Source organism: Nuphar pumila, chromosome 14 (genome assembly GCF_984573655.1).
Source record: "Nuphar pumila chromosome 14, dmNupPumi1.hap1.1, whole genome shotgun sequence".
Lineage (NCBI taxonomy): Eukaryota > Viridiplantae > Streptophyta > Magnoliopsida > Nymphaeales > Nymphaeaceae > Nuphar > Nuphar pumila.
Window position 1 is genome coordinate 12105822 of NC_143262.1, and position 19492 is coordinate 12125313.

Genomic DNA, 19492 nt, shown 5'->3' on the forward strand with positions numbered 1-19492 from the left:
TAAGATCATATCATAGGACAAACAAAAATCTAAAATCCTTTCTCCACTTTCATTTCTTTCTCCTATACCATAGCCTCCATGGATATTCTCAAATCCATCCCTACTAATGCCTACATGTCCATTAAGGTCACCGCCGATGAAAAGCTTTTCTCCATAAGATGTCTCTTGTACTACTCCATCTAAATCTTCCCAAAATTGATGATTAATGGAATCATCTAAACCTACTTGAGGTGCATAAACACTAATAATATTAATAATATCCGTACCTAATACTAATTTAATAAGTAAAATTCTATCACCCTTCCTACGGACCTCAACTACATTATCTATAAACTGACGACTCATAGCAATCCCTACTCCATTCCTATTCCTATTTATTCCTGTATACCAAATCTTATATCCTCAAGGTTCTATCACTTTAGCTTTCTCACCTACCCATTTGGTCTCTTGAAGACATAAAATATCAATCTTTCTCCTACACATAACATCTACTAACTCTACCAACTTACCATTTAAAGACCCTATCTTCCAAGTGGCTAACCTAATTTTATGGTCTTGGACTAACTTCTTTACCCCCACCCGTCCAACAAAGTGAGGGAACCCTTGCCTATTTGACACCACACCCGGGCGCCGGTGTGACGCGTCGCTTCTGGGCGACGACCTAGCAACCCTTGCACATTTATCACTGCCTCCGGGCCTAGAGAGTACAGCGCGTCGCTCAGTAGGGAACGCCCCAACGAAATTCTCATATTGGTTCATTTTCATAGGATATGACAAAGTTTTTATGCTGGCTGTCACAGGCCTACCGCAACCCTCCTCCTTTATCCGGGCTTGGGACCGACAGCTACACAGGCGGAGTTAGAAACCAAAAGGAACTACTTTTCAAAAAAAAAAAGAGTGTTGGAACATAAATCAAAGGACCGTTGAGGGGCTTCCAACCTTACACTAAGAAGAAAAGCCTTACATGTATGTTGTATGACAACAGTGAAAGAAAATAGAAATGAAGAAGAGAGGGTCTCCAATGACCACTTTTCAAGTGTAAATCTGAAAGAACATGGGAAACTTTTAAGGCAGCACCAGCGATGACAGCACCCTAATACTTCCTGCAGAATCTTGAGGGAATTGTGGGTAGAAACCTTGTTAAACTAATCGTTGAAGGACCATCCCCTCGATTGTCCCCCACCGATATATGGGTGATTTTGTACACAATTTATTTTATTCAAATGAACCGGTAGGGGTCCGCCTAACCCCAGCTTGCCTTTCAAAAAAAAGCTATTTATGTTGGCTAATGAAAATCTCATGATTTAATCTCCGCAGATTTTCCAAAAGTGTTTGATATTTGTGACTATGGTTAGCCTTTGCAGCTGTGGGCACTGACAATGTTATAATTAGTACGCAAATTTAGAAGTTTTTTAAGACCTTGTTCATTGGTCTTGCTGAATAGTTTGGTTTCGTTAGGCTGCATTTGGCTGGAGGCAAGGACGGAGCCACATTGTTGGTAGGGTGGGCATATGCTCACCTTGACCCAGAAAAACTCCCACCCTGATCCGAACTGCAGGTGGGCAGTGCCCCAGGTCAGGGTGGGCACCACTCGTGCCCAACCCAATCAAGGTGACCATGAGCCGAGTGGTGAATACTCTCTCTCTCTCTCTCTCTCTCTCTCTCTCTATATATATATATATATATATATATATATATATATATATATATATATATATATATATATATATATATATATTCGTCCTTTGACTCCCCCTGAACCCTCTCTCTCTCTCTCTGCTTTTTGTGTGCCCTCCCGGGCTCTCCTTGATCCCACAATCATAAGACACAGATGACAGGTTCATCAACCACGAGCCACCAGCCATGGCCCACCTGATTCAAAGTTTTGAAGGGCTCCGACCATCGCCTCCTGGTTTGGAGGTAGCCTTTGACGCACCATGCACATGATCAAGTTCTCTCTCTCTCTCTCTCTCTCCTGCTTTGACCAGTGCCTTGCATCCGACCATTCATGGTTGATTTCTTCTTTTTTTGCATGCCCTTTTTTAAGAGATTATGTGTTTTGGTAATTTTTAATTAATGTTTAATTAGTTTTATATTACATTTTTCAATTAGCATATGAAAAAATAATGTTGTTTATTAGGATTAGGATTTAGGTTTTTGATGTACTTTTTCTTAAATAGTTGCATTTCGATAACTAGGGTTTAGCGCTTTTGTGCTTTCTTTCCAATTAGCATTTGGGTTTTTAATGTGATGGATATTGATTAATTATTCATGTGTTTTTTAATCAACATTAGACATAATCAACATGTTTGATTTTAGTTATTTTTTGTTTCAATTAGCTTATGTATGAAAACATGAAAGATGTTTGTTAAGATTAGGTTTTCATTTAGTTTTTTTAATATCATAGATATTTAATTAGGTTTTAAAGTTTTTTTTATTTTTCTGAATAATATTTAGATAAATACTTATGTTAGGTTTTTTTGTATTTTTAATTAGTTTTAAACATGATTCTACATGTTTGATTAACATAAATGCATAATTAATGATGAAAGAATTAGGATTTTAATTTTGTATTTGTTTAAATAATATAAATTTTGGATTATGCTTTTAGGGTGTTATTTTTCTTTTTATTTAGCATTAAATATGAAGAATGAATGCTTGACTTTGGTTAGAACTTAGAATTTTACGTTTTTTTTTTCAATTAGTATATATGACAAATTTAGGTTTTTTTATTTATTTTGTTTCCATTTAACATGTATTTGTTTTCCAAATAGCAATAATTATGATTCCATGTTTTATTTGATATGTGTATATTGTCATAGAAATTATTTTTTCTTTTTACTGTTTATTTTTGCCCTCCCTAATTTAAATTCCCGTCTCCCCGCCCCCGGATGGAGGTGTGTAGGAGGGTACTTGGAAGGAGAAGACAATTGGGTACAGTGCCCCACTCCTTCCAAGTTTTACATTTAAAGGATTGCATAAATGACTAGAGAGGAAATTTATCGTCACCATTTTTCAACTCTATTCCAATATGAACTTCTTACCAAGTCCCCTCTTCTGGATACGTATGACAACTTAATATTTGTTATAATGCTTATTTAGAGTATCAGGAGATAAACAATCATTTATATGACTTAAAACAATTTTTTGATATTATTTAAGGTAATTGGTTCTAATGGTCGAATTTTAGTTCTAAGTTTTCAACCAGAGGCCTGCCAATATGTGGTGAGTGATGAGAGACTGGAATTCTGAATACACCCTTGCAAGAAGGTAGCTGGAATAACCAACGGGGGCTCCGCTTGTCTGGCAGGAACAGTTAGTTCACGTCACCTTGTGTTGGAAGGTTTCAAGTTCGAATCCCAATGATATATGGTTGTATAACTGGTAGGGGTCTTTCTAACCCCAGCTTTCTCTGTCGAACAAAAAAAAAAAGAATGTAGTTGAAATAGGGAGATGGCTGGCCATCTCAACTCTCATCTTTCAAATCACAGATTGTAAATAGTAGGGTGGTTGGTGGGGTGGGTAGAATTCATGAATCCCCATCTCCCCTTATCTAATATAATCGGGATAAGTTGAGAAACTACACACATTATGGGCCATAATTAGAACTGGTAAATTAGATAAACAAGCCAAACAGTGGATGTTCAAGATCTGCACGTTCTTGTGGTGAGCTGAGCTCAATAACATGGCAAGCTGAGTTAAATGAGCCTTGAGCTGACTTGTTTATATATATATATATATATATATATATATATATATATATATATATATATATATATATATATATATCAAAAGTGATTTTTTTTTTTGGCTTCTAATTAAATCTATTGGGTAGGATGAGTATAATTGTTTATATCCCAACAGCTATAAACAGTTCCTTGTTTCTATTAACAAAACATCCCCTTTTTTCTTTGCTCTTCAGAAACCGGTACAGAAATAGGTGCTTTTCTACGTTGTTTATCATAGTTACTGTGGGGCTTTGGGGAAGCCCTATGTGGGGGCACCTTTTCGGGGTGTGGGATGCTCGTTTAATACTTAAACTGGTTCATTTACAAAATAAATACATTGACACTTCAACCATCTGCACTCTATGATATAAATATATTTTACCAATTGACAAGCCCAGCCAAGCCTAACACCTGTTCTTCCTGTTCGGCTAGCCATGCTTATTTCATGAGTTCGAATGAGCTCGTTACGAGCCAAGCACAAGCTGAGTCGTAAGAGGCTCGTCTCGTTTCCTAATCCTAGCCATAATATGACATCCCACCTTATCCCACTTGTCTGGATATGTGTCCAATCAAACGCCACCTGAAAGTTACAAAGAGAAATATTGGCAAGAAAATCAAATCCAATAAAGTTTCACATTGTGTGTGTTGCCTTTGTCAAGCATGAACAGGGCAGACCAACGTGGATGGGAAAGAAAGGAACATTGGGAACATGGTCACGTTGCTCTTAGCAAAATCTCAAGTTATGGCTTCCTAAGGCACAGACTTTGATGTGTACTGGAACAGTGACAATGCACTGGATGTACCAAAGACAGAAAGAAAGAGAGAAAGAAACAACACGCACCCTCTCTTTTAGCTCTCAATTGCCTGCTGCCGGACCATACATGGTCCTGCAATAGGAAAGCCTAGTGAATTGACTTGACGGTGCAACTGACTTGAGCATGCTTCAAACTGCCCCTCATGCGCACCACCAATGGCCGACCTCACCTGTCACTGTGGTTTCTGTCAGTTTTACTTGGCCAATCCCATATAATCAATTACCAACACCCCTCACCACAAAAAAAAATCATATGAGAGAGAGAGAGAGAGAGAGAGAGAGAGAGAGAGAGAGAGAGAGCATTCACCATTCAATATTACCAAAATACAATATTGGATGAGAGAGAAACATAGGAGTAAGACAGATGAGAGAGAGAGAGAAGGGGGGTTTTGCCTTTTATAGGCTTAATTTGGTTTAATTTAATGTCACAAAAAAAAAGAGAGTTTGCAAATTCCCATCAAAGTTTTTACTTGAGTTAATCAAATCACCCAACTCAGTTATCTCTAATAAATTCTAAAATTCTGTTATATATTTATGAAAAACTTACAAAAACCCTCTCAACTTTGGATCTATTGGCAAAAACAAGCTTATCTTTTCAAAAATTATGTAAACCTACCTGGTTAGCAAAATAATTCTCAAAGACCCGCGTCCTACAACTTGAGGAGGTTTACCATGGTTAGTCATGTACAACTTACGATATTGCCTCCTTGCTCTTCCATTTGACTATTTTTACCAAAAAAAACCATCTCCGAAGCCCTCGATGCCCCCACCAGATTGGGTCACCAAAATCCCAACTGATGCTCATTCTCTCTCTCTCTCTCTCTCTCTCTCTCTCTCTCTCTGGTATGCACGAGAATGGCTAACTGGGTTTTGGATCAAATGAGGATGCATTTAGTTAAGTTGATTTAGTTTGGATTGGGATATTTATTGGCTCAATCATTGAGGAATCGAACTAAACCATATATGATTTTTCAAGTTTCAAACACCAACCTGATAGTGCTATTAAGGGGTTGGATTATTATAGGGTTGATTGGCTTTGTAGAATCTAAACTTAATCATATAAAAGTTTCTCTGAAAATTGTTAACAAGTTTTTGGTACAAGCGTTTAGTCTCTTGTTTCTGATTGAGGGGGTAAAGATTTTGAGTATTTTTTACAGTAAGTTAACTTTTTACATTAAATACATAAAGACACACCCTTTGAAAGCCCTAGCATCTGGGGGTCAAACTTACTTTGTTTAGACTTCTAAAATAAGGATAAATTAATAATTTTATTTCACTAATTATAAGAGTAAAATGGTAACTTTAAAACATGAGTTAGTGTTAACTCGAAGACAACCCAACACTAGCTTATAATTGTGAAAATTTTATTAAACAATAAAAAAACTTTGGTAAAAAATTGCAGACTCTCGGACTTTTGACGTGCACATGAATTAGTCCAAAAAGTTTGGGGGATATTTGAAAAATTCCCCATTACCACATAAACTTCAGAAGAACATTGATTCAACTCTACTTCATTGGATCTTATTAATACCTGATTCAGATTTTTGGACTTGTTGCTAAAATTTAGATCTATTTGTATCAATCATGATTTGGCCCTCTATCCGGTTTGTATGCACTTTTAATAACAAACTCCTAGGGAAATCACACTTTTCCTTTTCTTTCTTTGTTTCTGTTTTCCAGTTTGATTGCAGGTAAAAGTTTTGAAAGAAGGAAAACTTCTTTCATAACACATTGAACCGCCATTGTCCCATGTTTTTAACAAACATGAAAAACATTCTAACTTAATTTTTTTTTTCTTTAGTTTTGACCTACTTTTTATAATAGAAAAAAAATATGTTTTCTCATAAAACTTTATCCCACTTTTTTTTCTTTCAATTATTTTTTTCAGATTGCAAACAGGGCCCTAGAAACATTACTGGAGAAAAGGATCAAAAACAAAAGAAACGTCATCAATATTTTAAGAGGATAAAGCAATTTTATACTCAAAGCCAATCACATCCCTTTCAGTAAGTCTGCAAGCTATACATGGCAACAAGGCTGCTGATGGCAGTAGGCTGGGCAAGTGTCAAAAAGGCCGGTGGCTTGTCCTGTAAGGAACTTAATGGATTTGTTAGCTGAAAAAGATTGTCCATGCCATGAATCATACTGTTGTCATTGGCACTTTATTTAACTAAAAAAAATATTTTATATTACTTCAAAGAGAGAAAGATGTTTAGTGATTCAATTATGTGGATCTCATGTGGATCTGCCATGTAGCTGATGCATCTGAATGTCCAGAATCAGTCCACGTCCAAGTGAGAATGTAGCCCTAATCCTAGCCTTGGTTTGATGGTTAGGATTGAATGTATGGCAGAACGTACCCATCGCTTGCCAAATGATGGTTAGGATTGAATGCATGTCACCAAGTTGACCGGATGAGTTTAAGATCCAAGGAGGTGTCCTTTGGCCGAAGAATATAACTGGGGAACGGTTTTAATGAGCCAAAATTTGCCGATGTGTGATCAGTGAGCTTAGCCAAAAAAAACAAAAAAAAATATCACTTTTAAATATAAAATTTGCCAGTGTGCGATCAGTGAGCTTAGCCAAAAAAAAAAATACAAAAAACAAAAAAAAAATTATGACTTTTTACAGTAGCTCTTTCTATCATCAAAACCCTTTACATCTTGTTTATACTTTGTGGGGGGGAAGAAAGAAGAAAAAAAAAACTGCCATCTCTCTCTCTCTCTCTCTACTTACATATGTATTGATATTTTGATTCTTGTCTCATCTTGTGAGTGTTTTGGTAACAACCAAACTCCCCGACCATCCAAAGACATGCCCCTCCTATATCACATGGCCTTGTTTAGGTTTAGTCTGCTCGCTTTGTAAGATGATAGTCCTTGAATCTCCCCATATTCATGGCATTCTATGTGTAAAGGGTCTCACTCTCTTTCAAAGAGGAGGGCTAAAAATTTCAGTGTGGGCCTGGACTACACATGGATCCTGGCTTACACCCAGAGGTTGGATTTAGATTTGGATCTTCTTAGATCCGAACCATTTACAGTAAAAAAGATTGATTCTACGGCTATCGTAATTTGAATCATTGTCTTTGGAATTCGGGATAAAGGGCTGATATGAATGCACGCATGTTAGAGCACTTTTTCTGAGTTCCCGGTACACGTTTTGTTGGGGAGGGAGGGATACAAAATCATTACAACGCAGAGATACCAATGTGGGCCCGGCATACAGCTGGGCTTTACTGTGGACCGTGCGATTCGGTTGACTTGGTGGACACGTGTCAATAAGAGAGTCCATCGGCAACTCCCCCGTTGCTAGCCAAGACCGAACAAAACAAGACCTCCCTTTCTTTTTTATTTGATTTTTAATTTTTTCCAATTTTTTGGTTTATTAGATTACTAAAAGTCTACACATCCAAATTGCTAAATGCAAAAACATAATCACCACTTCCCATCCACTTGAAAATAAACAAGTAAATGGAATATATATATATATATATATATATATATATATATATATATATATATATATATATATATATATATATATATATATATATATATATGAAAAGAGGAATGGTTTACCCTTGTTTTTTCCTTCAAAATGTGCATGATAGATCTGTGTTTTCTGCAAATATGACTATATGAATGTAATCTGCATTGTTGAAAACACATGAACAGACTCTTGGAACAAACTTTTTTAGATGTGTAGATAGAATTTTACAAGGATAAAAAATCACAGGTTTTGATATTTGTAAAATTTTTCACGTTAAAAAATCTTACCTACACATCAAAAACCTTTGATCCAAGAGTCTAATCATATGTTTTCAACCATGAAAATTAGATTTATATGTTTATATTTGCCCAAAACATATTTAACATATAGATTTTGAAGAGAAGGATAAGGGATAAAACCTCAAAAAATCATACTTTCAATTATTTTTTTTGCTTGATCTGAACTGTTAAATGTGTTTAACATTGTTTATTCAATAAGAAATGTGTTTGATCAAGTTTTTTTTTATGCTCAGTTATGTATTTTAAAGAGGTAAAAAAAAAAATCAATGGTTGATATTATACTAAAATTTGATGATAAAATATTTACATGTTTACATCAAATCAATTTGGAAAAAAACTAGTTTCTTAATCAATAAGCAATGATAAACACATCAAACGGTTCAGATCCAGCAAAAAATCTAAAAGTATGATGTTTAAAAGGTCCTAGCGGAACCTAACAAAAAAATTGTAGGACCATCTCCCTTCTTTTATATATATATATATATATATATATATATATATATATATATATATATATATATATATATATATATATATATATATATATATATATATAATCTATGTTGTGGAGGTACATGTGGTATCAATGAGTAGAAACTCATAGGTGCCAAGTGTTTAGATTTAATCAGACATCATAAATGTGGTTGGAACAATTAGGACATACAGCTGATTGGAAGAATTTTATTTTGTGTGTGTGTGTGTGAGAGGCATGTGCATGTGCGTGCATGTGTATGTGGGTACTCACATGCGTGTAAGAAAACAAGGAATTCTCAGTAATTACCGATGACTTGACATTATTTCATGCAAGGAAGCTTAGGGCACCCTAAAATTGATGTTTCTAACAAAACTCTTTACCATGCATTAATTTATTAATTTGTGGATCTCAGCAGCCATGCAAAAGGATCCAATTTTAGCTTGGAAATATATATGATGGGAAATTGTTGTAGATTGATAATGATTACTTCTTGGTCTTCAACCTGCCCTATCCAATTATTGTTAGATATTACTTGCAAGGGTTTTGCAAAAAATTCAATTATTGCATGCAACTGAATAAGTTAATAAATTCCTCAATTTTACTATTAGGGGAAAACGTTCTAATTATTGATTTTGATCTTGAACTTGTCAATTTATGCTCTTTGCTTTGGGCCAAAAGTAGAAAATGGTGGTTTAAATTTACATCAGCGGCCTGGGGAGAAAAAGTTGACCCTGTCGTCCCAGGTTCGACTCCCACCGGGGGTGTGGGTGTCTTTAACGGGTAGGCTCTCTAATAGCTTGGGTGTCAGCGACCCTATCGGGGCCGGTAGGGATGACAGTGGACTGGGGGAAACGGGAGCCCACCCCACCTCATCCTGTTTGGACCGGGGATGGAGGACATGAAACTGAGCATGGACCAATTAAAATCAAAACCCATGCAGGGATTGAGGCCGGGATGGACTTACTCTTGCCCCCACCCCGCCCTGCCCCTTCCTTGATCCTTGTTAAAGAAATTATTATTATACTCTTGTACATATTATAAATATATAACTCTAACATAAAACTCTTTCTCGAATATCTTTTCTTTCCTTCCTATAATAATCTTCGCAAACTCCCATTTCTTTCTCCTTCGTCTAACGGTGGAAGGCGGCAGTAACAAAAGGACCGAAAAAACGGGGTCCCACCCGCCTCGCCCCATTTGGATCGAGGATGCAGGACATGAAACGGGGAATGAATTGGAGATAGAGGTTAAAATCAAAACTCATGCCGAGATAGAGGGCAAAATTTTGAGACGGGATGGGAGTAGAGACCTTGTCCCCCACCTTGATCCACTGCCATCCTTATATCTGGGGTTTGACTTGCAGGAAGCAGGCCCATCAAGGGACAGTTCTCAGTGAGGGTTTCTCATTATAAAAAAAAAGGTACTCCAGGAGCACAATCCCAAAAAAATTTACAAGGGTGTGTTTTTAAATGCTTGGTAAAAGAGTAAGGTGGGGATAAAAAATACCATTTTTAGTGGACCCCACAGGCACATCCAAACTTGAGAGAAAAAATCTTCTAGTTTTTGTGCTGGCAAGGGTGTTTTTGCCTAGTTTTTGAGGAAAAAAAAGTCACCGAGGGCCATGACAACCTTTTTTTTTTTTTTATAGGCAAACTGGGGTTAGGGAGACCCCCACAAGTTATACAACCATACCATTGAGATTTGAACTTACAACGTCCCAACACAAGGTGACATGCACTCATTGCTCCTACAAGACAAATAGATAAGTTTACCATTTTATTACCGAATCTAGGGGCCGCAAACATTAAAGTCTTCCTTAGGGATGCAAACTCGTTCAGGTAAATAAACGATTCGAGCTTGAACACAAGCTCAAGCTCGGTATGCATAAATGAGCCAAGCTTGATCAGGCAATCAATCTCGGTTGAGCTCGATTAGCACGATTAAGCTTAGTTTGGGTAGTTATATAATGCACATAATGTCAAGACATGTGCCCAAATCAAGGAGTTTGGCCCTCGTGGGAATCGATCAGATGAAGTTTGTGAAAACCGTACGTCCAGATAAGGTTGTTGAAGAATGTAGTTATCAACAACAAACATCATCGCATAAGGAGTCTCAAAAGAATGAAACATTATCTCATAAAGAGTCTCAAAAGATCACGGCTCAGTTATGGAACTCCAAACCAAGATGAATTTATCCAATGTAATTAAAATAGAGTCCAATATAAAATTGTATGTTCATCCACTACAAGAAACCTGTGGATTAGCGACGACCTAAATTTGTCGCTAATCCGACGCTAATCCATCGCTAAACTGTTTAGCGACGGATTAGAGTCGGATTAGCGACTGAAAACTTTCATCACGAATTTTTCGACGCTAAGTAGTGCCAGAACTTATATGCCCAAATCAAGGAGTTTGGCCCTCGTGGGAATCGATCAGATGAAGTTTGTGAAAACCGTACGTCCAGATAAGGTTGTTGAAGAATGTGGTTATCAACAACAAACATCATCGCATAAGGAGTCTCAAAAGAATGAAACATTATCTCATAAAGAGTCTCAAAAGATCACGGCTCAGTTATGGAACTCCAAACCAAGATGAATTTATCCAATGTAATTAAAATAGAGTCCAATATAAAATTGTATGTTCATCCACTACAAGAAACATGTGGATTAGTGACGACCTAAATTCGTCGCTAATCCGATGCTAATCCATCGCTAAACTGTTTAGCGACGGATTAACGTCGAATTAGCGATTGAAAACTTTCATCGCGAATTTTTCGACGCTAAGTAGTGCCAGAACTTATATGTCGCTAAGTTCGTCGCTAATTTGCGACAGATTAACCACAGATATGATCCATCGCGAGTCCTTTGCTATTTTAAATTAGCGATGGATAATATCCGTCGCTAATCCGTCGTTAAATTTTAAAAAAAAACTGCTCGCTGCCGGCGCGTTCTCCGGCAAGGAGCATTTTTTTTTTGCACAGAACCGGTGCGTTCTGGCAGGCTGCGACTCCGCGCGGATTCGGGGGGAGCTCCTCTTTAAGTTCTAGGTCTGCCATGAGAACCAGCCGACGAGCTTCACGGTGGAGGCGCGTTCCGGGGGGAGCTCCTCTCTTCAAGTTCCAGGTCTGCCACGAAAACCAGCCGAAGAGCTTCACGGCGGGGGCGCTCAGCTTCAGCTGTGACTCTACGCGGATCTTCACGAGCTGCACGGGGAGGAGAAACAAGTACGACATCTTCGCGACTCCGGCAGGCTCTTCGCGACTTCGGCAGGCTCTTCGCGACTCCGACAAGCTCCAGTGGCTCCCCAACAGCAGCCTCCTCTTCGTCGCCACTCTCTTCGACTTCGGCAGGCTCCAGTGGCTCCCCAACAACAACCTCCTTTTCGTCGCCCCCTTGACGTCTCGGCTCCGGCGAAGCCACGACGACTCCATCTGCGACTTCTCCATAGGTGGGGATCGACTCTTTGTGCGCGTCGTCAGCGGGGCTTCTGGCGTCCTGAGAAGCGCCTCAAGTGGGGATGGTTTAAATTGAACGGGGGGAGGGACAAAAGAGGAAAATTTTTGAACAGAGGGAGGGAAAATTTCGCGCCTCAGGTGAGACGAAAATTAGCGACAGAATTAGCGAGAGATTTTTTCCGCCCCTAATCCGTCACTAAGTAGCGACGGAAAAATTCTCTCGCTAATTCCGTCGCTAATTAGCATTTTTTATAGTATTTTTGGCGACGAAAAAATGTTGTCGCTAATCTCTCGCTAATTAGCGATGGCTTTAGCGACGGAGACATTTCCGTCGCTAATTTTACAAATATTTCAAACATTAGCGACAAATAGTTTTCGCTCGCTAATCCGTCGCAAATTGACGACGAAAAAAATCCATCGCAAATTTCCGTCGCTAAGTAGCATTTTTCTTGTAGTGATAAGATAAATCCATGATTCTAAATGATATAACTGATTATATAAAACAAACAAACTTCTCTCTCAAAATCGTCTAGAGAGAGTGTAATTCTTGAACATAGGTCACATATTAACCAAACCAGGTAAAATTTTCCTGTGTTATCATGTATGTTTGATTCTGCTAAAATCGTGTTTACCTTTTCTTTACAGAAAATAGTATATGTACAATTTATGTTTGTAATTTTTACACATAAAATGACCTTTCTCTGACGGGTAAGGTGTTAGCCTTTTAGGGAGTTCAAATTTTAAATAAAAAATACTTGGCTCACACACACCGCCACCCCCATCATTTATTGATGAATTAGGAGTAAGAATTCACCATCTTCCTACCGTTGTCCAGTAATTAAGGCATCCAGGTTTGTGATTTACCACATCACTCAACAATAATAATATGCATTCCTGTTCTTGAACATGACCAAATTTATCTTGGATTTAATATTTCAGATGATGAAACAGTAAAAAGTGAGAGCTAGAGGGAAAGAAATATCATTGATCAAACAAAAACAGAACAAAGGAAAAGCTCCCTTACAGAGAAAAAGTTATTGAAAATGAGACCAGACATTCCAGCTGCCAAACCTATCATTCTATTTTCATGCCTTTGTCCACAGCCTTCTTTATTGCTGTACTCCTTTTAACACCTCTTCCTTTCCTTTCCCTCCCTCTGAGCCCATGAACCCCTTGTGGCCGGCAAGCCTCCCTCACTTTTTATCACTACTCTCTCAAACTCATTCAACTCAATACAGCACCCTCCCCTTTTATATAACTGCACCTCAATACCCTTCCTTTACCTGTTTGAGCACTACCACCATTCCCTCACCACCACCACCACCATTACTATTACTGCTACAAAGATGCCAATTATGCACCATGAAGCCATCGGTGCGGCACACTTCATCAGCGACGCGACGGAGGTCGACTGTCAGAAGCAGATGAGGTGCTGGAGGCTGTTCAGATCACTCATGGAGATCCTCATTCCTTGCTGCGGCTGCAATTACGTCGAACATGAGGAACCAGAAGACAGCCAGACCCCGCGGCTGAGCGCCAAAGTATCCGACCGGAGCGGCGCCACCATTACCGGCACCATATTTGGTTACAGAAAGGGTAGGGTGAGCTTCTGCATCCAGCAGAACTCCAAGGCCACCAACCCCATGCTGCTGCTGGAGCTGGCCGTCCCGACTCGGGTTCTAGCGAGGGAGATGCGAACCGGGCTGCTTCATATCGCCCTTGAGTGCGACAGTTCGGCTCGAGATGTCAATAAAACCGGTTCCTTGTTCAATGTACCAGTCTGGACCATGTATTTCAATGGGAAGAAGGTGGGGTTCGCCATTAGAAGGAACCCCACAAAAGTCGACGTCAGGTTCCTCAAGTTGATGCGGTCGATATTCGTCGGTGCCGGGATCATCGGCCGGAAGATGGTTCCGGAGGTTGCCCGGGAAGATGAACATGCAGACGAGCTCATGTACTTCAGAGCCAATTTCAAGAGAGTCTCGGGTTCGGGCGATTCCGAGTCGTTTCATCTCATCAACCCGGATGGGAATGTGAGTCAGGAGCTGAGCATCTTCTTCTATCGTTCATGGAAGCTCAAGGCTTAGGGCAATCATGACGGCCTTCCCCTTGTTGTAACCATTAACAAGCTGAATATACTTCCATAACCATGGTTTCCTTTTTTTTTTTCAGTTTATATGTGTGAAATGCCAGTGTAGATATGACCAAGAATGATTATTGAGGTTTTTCTTTTGCAAAATTATACATTACTCTCACAACATAACCATACCTTAGTCACAAAACTTTTATGATATCAACTCATAATTATAAAACAAATAAGTACTTGAGTGAGTGCCAAGAATTGGGGAAACTTCTATTATCAGGATAATTGAAACAGCCACATATTTCATAAACAGGGTTTAAGGGAATTTATCGCATAATTTCCACACCCAGCATAGAAATTTATTAAATATTAGAAACTAGTACAATTATAGAATTTTCGTTAATGTTCGTAAAAAGCCTAAATATATTACCAGCCCTTTTACCAATGTCAATGCATCAAAATGAAAATTCATAATTTACATCCTTTCTGGTATTTAATAAATTTATTAAAAAAAGAAGCAGCCAACTCTGCCTGGAGCATCTGTGGCATCATCGCCTTTGTTCAGTAAATGATTATCCCATTGATTTTTTTTTTTTATGAAGGCATTATCCCATTGAGTTCAATGTAAAGTCTTAGATTTATCCTTAACTGATAAACAAAAAAAGATGGTTACAAGTTTTGCAATGTAAACTCTGTTTGGAAGCCTTGAATCGGAGGTGCAATGGGGTTTCTCCTAGTGTATATTTTCATGCTCTTTGCTGTTTGGGAGCAATGAACTTGTCAAAACACTGATGGAGTTGGCATCACCAATGCCACATTTCAATACCGTTCACAGTCTGATGTTTTTGGCAATTCCATTCACAACAACACATTTTGGCAAAACCATACTTTGAAAATACATAGAAATGGTGTTTTCATCTTATTGCAGGGCTCCCAAATAGAGCCGTATCTGTGTAACCTGACGGTTATTAATGGGCACTGTTTGTGAAAATCTGAAATTTAAAATTATTAGCCAAATAATATAAGTACTGTCATATATCCTTCTCAAATTATGCTGCTTCACTAATGAAATGTTTTCCCTCTCTAGAGAGAGAGAGTGGGGATTGTACTTTTTTTTGTTAACCCTTCAAAAATTACAAATTTAGGTGTTTTATGGTAGATCTGAACTGTAAAATGTATTTATCATTGCTTATTAATTAAGAAATAAGCTTTGTTTTGAACTGATTTAATATAAAAATATGAATATTTTATTATCGAATTTTAGTACAATATCAACCATTGAATTTTTTTACCATTTTTAAATACAAATCTGAACGTAAAGATGCTTAAGCAAAATTATATTTTTTATTTAATAAACAATGATAAACACATCTAACAGTTCAAGTCTAACATAAACTACTTAAAACTATGATTTTTGAAAGGTCCTAACATGACCCACATCCCCCATATATATAAAGAGAACATGGTAGATGCTTAATGAGATCCGACGGCCACGACAAACCATATTTAGATATGGCCTTTGTAGCTTTCATGGAACATCCCTTCATCGCCAGAGCTCCTCCATGCACTGGAGCCCCCAACACACCAGAGCAATAGCTCCTTCATGTCCACGAGCTTAGTAGGCTGACCAACCTTGGCTCATTTGCCCGTTCGAGCCTCAGAGCCATGTCGGAGCTCGGTTCCTTTAATGGGTTTGTCGTCGAGCTAAACCGGGCCAGCTCGATTCGGTGTTGGGGATGGGACCATAGGGGCAGCTGAAACAAAGTTAGTCCACTTGCAGCCATCATCGTCAAGTCACGTCCGATCCCCCAAAAGCAACGCCAACCCCGCAGACACGATTCGATATTTCAAACGAAAGCTGTCCCCGACTCTGCTCATTATTTTGGGGACCAAAATGGCATGGTTTAGAGCCAATGCTTTGGTTGCCCTTTGCCCGCCTCCTCCTCCTCCCCCACCGTACGGCCTGTATAATGATTGTATTGTGTTTATTTTTAATAGTTTTTTTATTGTATTGATGCCCGTGAAAGCTTCCTGATTAAATACATCTGGTTGGGCCGGGCCAGCCCCATAAGAGCCCGATAGGCTTGAGTCCAGCCTGACTAAGTTGTATTCGGGCTCGGGTCAGGCCTCAGGTTGGGCTTGTCGGGCCTTGTGCATTTTGCACATGGGCCTGTCTCGAATCGAGCCCGATTACCTAATCCAGCCGGGCCTAGCCCGAGTTTAATCAAGTCCAAATTAACTGCAAAATGAAGCCCGAGCTCGACCCGATATAGTAGCCGGGTACTGGACAGCCGGCCGGCCCTATGGCCATCCCTACTCATGTTAACTAATCCGGCGAACTTTTTTCGCTGTTTTATCTTTTCTAGTTCCCTCTTTATGCGTCACGTGGACACGCTCAAACAGTCCATGGACACGTCATTTTTGTATGGTTTTTCCAGTAGATGTGTCTTGCGCTGCACACTGCAGGCTGACCTGAGCTCGAGTCTGAGCCTGGCAAAAATAGGATGGTAAGTGTTTGAGGTCGATCGGTTCAAAGTTGATATTTTATAAGAACAGCTAGTGCATCTCACCACTTTGTATTAGGACGTTGCAGGTTCAAAACCCAATGGTATAGTTGTATATCTGGTAGGTAAAGGTGTCAATGGGCCTGGTTTACCCGAACTAAACCCTATAGGGTCTGGGTATGGTGATAAATAGGAAAACCCGATTAAGACTTGGGTTTGGATCCGAATGTCAGATTAATAATGGACCCAGGTATAGTTTGTGAAATTTTATACCAGACTCAAACCCAACCTGAGTTTCGATTAAGACCCACAAATTTTCAATGTAAAAATGATAAAAATATGGTTTTGCCAGGTATGGTCCGGGTTTAGTTCATGTAGTTTTTATCAGGTTCGGGTATAGTTTTTCTCAATAAAGCCGATTAGATCTGGGTCCAAACCCAAAACCATACCCGAAAGTCTGGTTCCCCCTAGGTCCGAACCAAAACCCGACACATTAACAGCCCTACTGGTAGGGGTCTGCTAACGCTAGCTTGCCTTTAAAAAAAAACAAAAAACGTAAGGGGCCAGGGTTTAATCCCACCTCATCTGGAGCTGCAGCCAGTTCATTCTCAGTTGGAAACAGTTGCATGCAAGAGATAGCCGGGTTGCAATGAGCTAGCTCGTGTTCGACTCGTAACGTGCGTGGGTGTAACCGTAGGGTATGTTTGAATCGCTGTTTCCCACCTGAAATGGGATGAAATGAACGCGGGGGACGGTGATTTCAACAAACGTTAGATGCGGTGGACGCTCAAAACAGTGTTTGCCACATCCTTAAAAAGCTGTTCTTTTTGTAACACCCCTCTCCCTGTTACAAAAAGAACAGGACACAAGGAAACACGTTAAAAAAAATATTGGGGGTAGGGGGTCTCCCGACTCTCTCTATCTATCAGCCAGGATTTCGAGCCATCGGTCGACGGGATGCGGTGGGCTCCTGCGCCATGGCATCGCCTGAAGATCCCTCCATCAAAACCCCCTCTTTCATTTCCCTTCGATCCAAGACGAAAGGGATATGGCGAAATCTTTGACAAAACTCAGAGAAGCGGTTCACGATGGTCCCAAGGGGTAATTTTCCATCAAATACTTGGGAAAGTTTTTGAGAAGCCAACAGAGATTTAGGACTCCGTCAGAGCTAAGGTTTATACTACAGTCTCGCCCAATTAGGTTTTAAGGGGCGATCCAAAGAAGAAGAGGGGACTCAGATATAAGAATCAATCGGAGAAACTGCGGATTCCGATGAGTCATGAGATGGGAGATGGAGGGAGCGAATTTGAGCTGCTCTTTTGTTTCTATTGATTAGGGTTTCTTGTTCATTCTTCCCTCATCAAACAATGGTCATCTTCAGATTGAGATTAGTTTGATCGTGTATGGTCGGTCACCTTTTGAGGAGCAGGGGTTGATTTGAATGCAGGCTCGAAGCAAGACATGACTAAGCTAAAAGGAAGCGAGAGAGAGGAACTTGATTACTGCATGTGCGGGAAAGCATGGATGCAGATCGGTAGAGCTCTAATACCATGTAGAACAAGATTGCTCAACAGCTATGAGTGCCTTTGAGCCCTGACGATGTTGTATTTGAGTGAGATCGAGAGGTAGGGAGAGATAGAGGTAAAACAAAGGGAGATGAGTTTACGTGGTTTGACCATGATAGGTCCACATCAACGAACTGTAAATATTGAGAGTATAACATCCTCTATATGAGGATACGATGAGTTTTCATAAGGAATGAAAAAAGAACATAGAAAGTGAGTTATATCCATTTAAGGTGAAATGAACTCATTTTTAGCTCGAATTTTAGCTAAATTGTCATCGAGTCAGTTAAACTCAGATGATTCTATCCTCATGAGTCTAATATGAGTTCATCAGGATTTTGAATGATCCAGTTTCAGTTTTAAGTCATTTTTTGCATTTTCAGACCTTTAAATTTAGCTCGTTTGAGCTCAATTCAGTTTAAATTGAGCTAACCCCAATTGGTTGAGCTGGTGTTTTAGCTTTGCCAAATGACCACAGAGTTGTCGAAGAACAGAAAGCTATCATCAGCGATGTGTAGCTCCATAGAGTTGAGGAGCCATGACATCACAAGATGATTGTTGGATTCCCATTTTTCTTACATGGGATCTGATTGATCGGGATTGAGTTTCTTCTTGATGACATGTCCCAGTTTTTCCTTGCTGCTCAAGATATGAATTCAAAACTTTCTTTTCATCTAGTTTCAAACGAGGGTTCAACAATTGATCTTTACAATTTTAATTTGAACCTAATATTTTTTATCTCAGGATTTGGTATTTTAAAATATCTTTTTCAAAAAACAATGTGCACCAAATCTAGATTTAGATTGAATTTTGATTTGGATTTGTGGTATTTTTTTCAGTTGTAGCATTTATACCTGTTACAGTCTGCGTTCAAAACACCAGAAACAAGAAGGCAAGTTTTCATAAACTAATCATAATGCATTTAAAGATTGGGCAGATCATATTAGAACTGCTGAATAGGAGCAAGCTACAGCTAATAGATTTTATAGATAGACACGAAGCACAAAGCAAATCAAGGTAATCGAACACATGTAACTCAGGAAGAATGAGTTCCTAAAGAGGTATGCTTTCTGAGGAAA

At 39.0% G+C, this 19492-nt stretch overlaps 1 protein-coding gene across 1 annotated transcript; it reads left to right on the forward strand.

Moving 5' to 3' along the window:
• The first annotated feature begins 13607 nt into the window (after window positions 1-13607).
• On the forward strand, window positions 13608-14348 carry LOC149816398 (protein MIZU-KUSSEI 1-like). The gene has a single exon (XM_089986881.1). The coding sequence runs from the start codon at window positions 13608-13610 to the stop codon at window positions 14346-14348; it is 741 nt and encodes a 246-aa protein (XP_089843007.1).
• Window positions 14349-19492: the final 5144 nt, after the last annotated feature.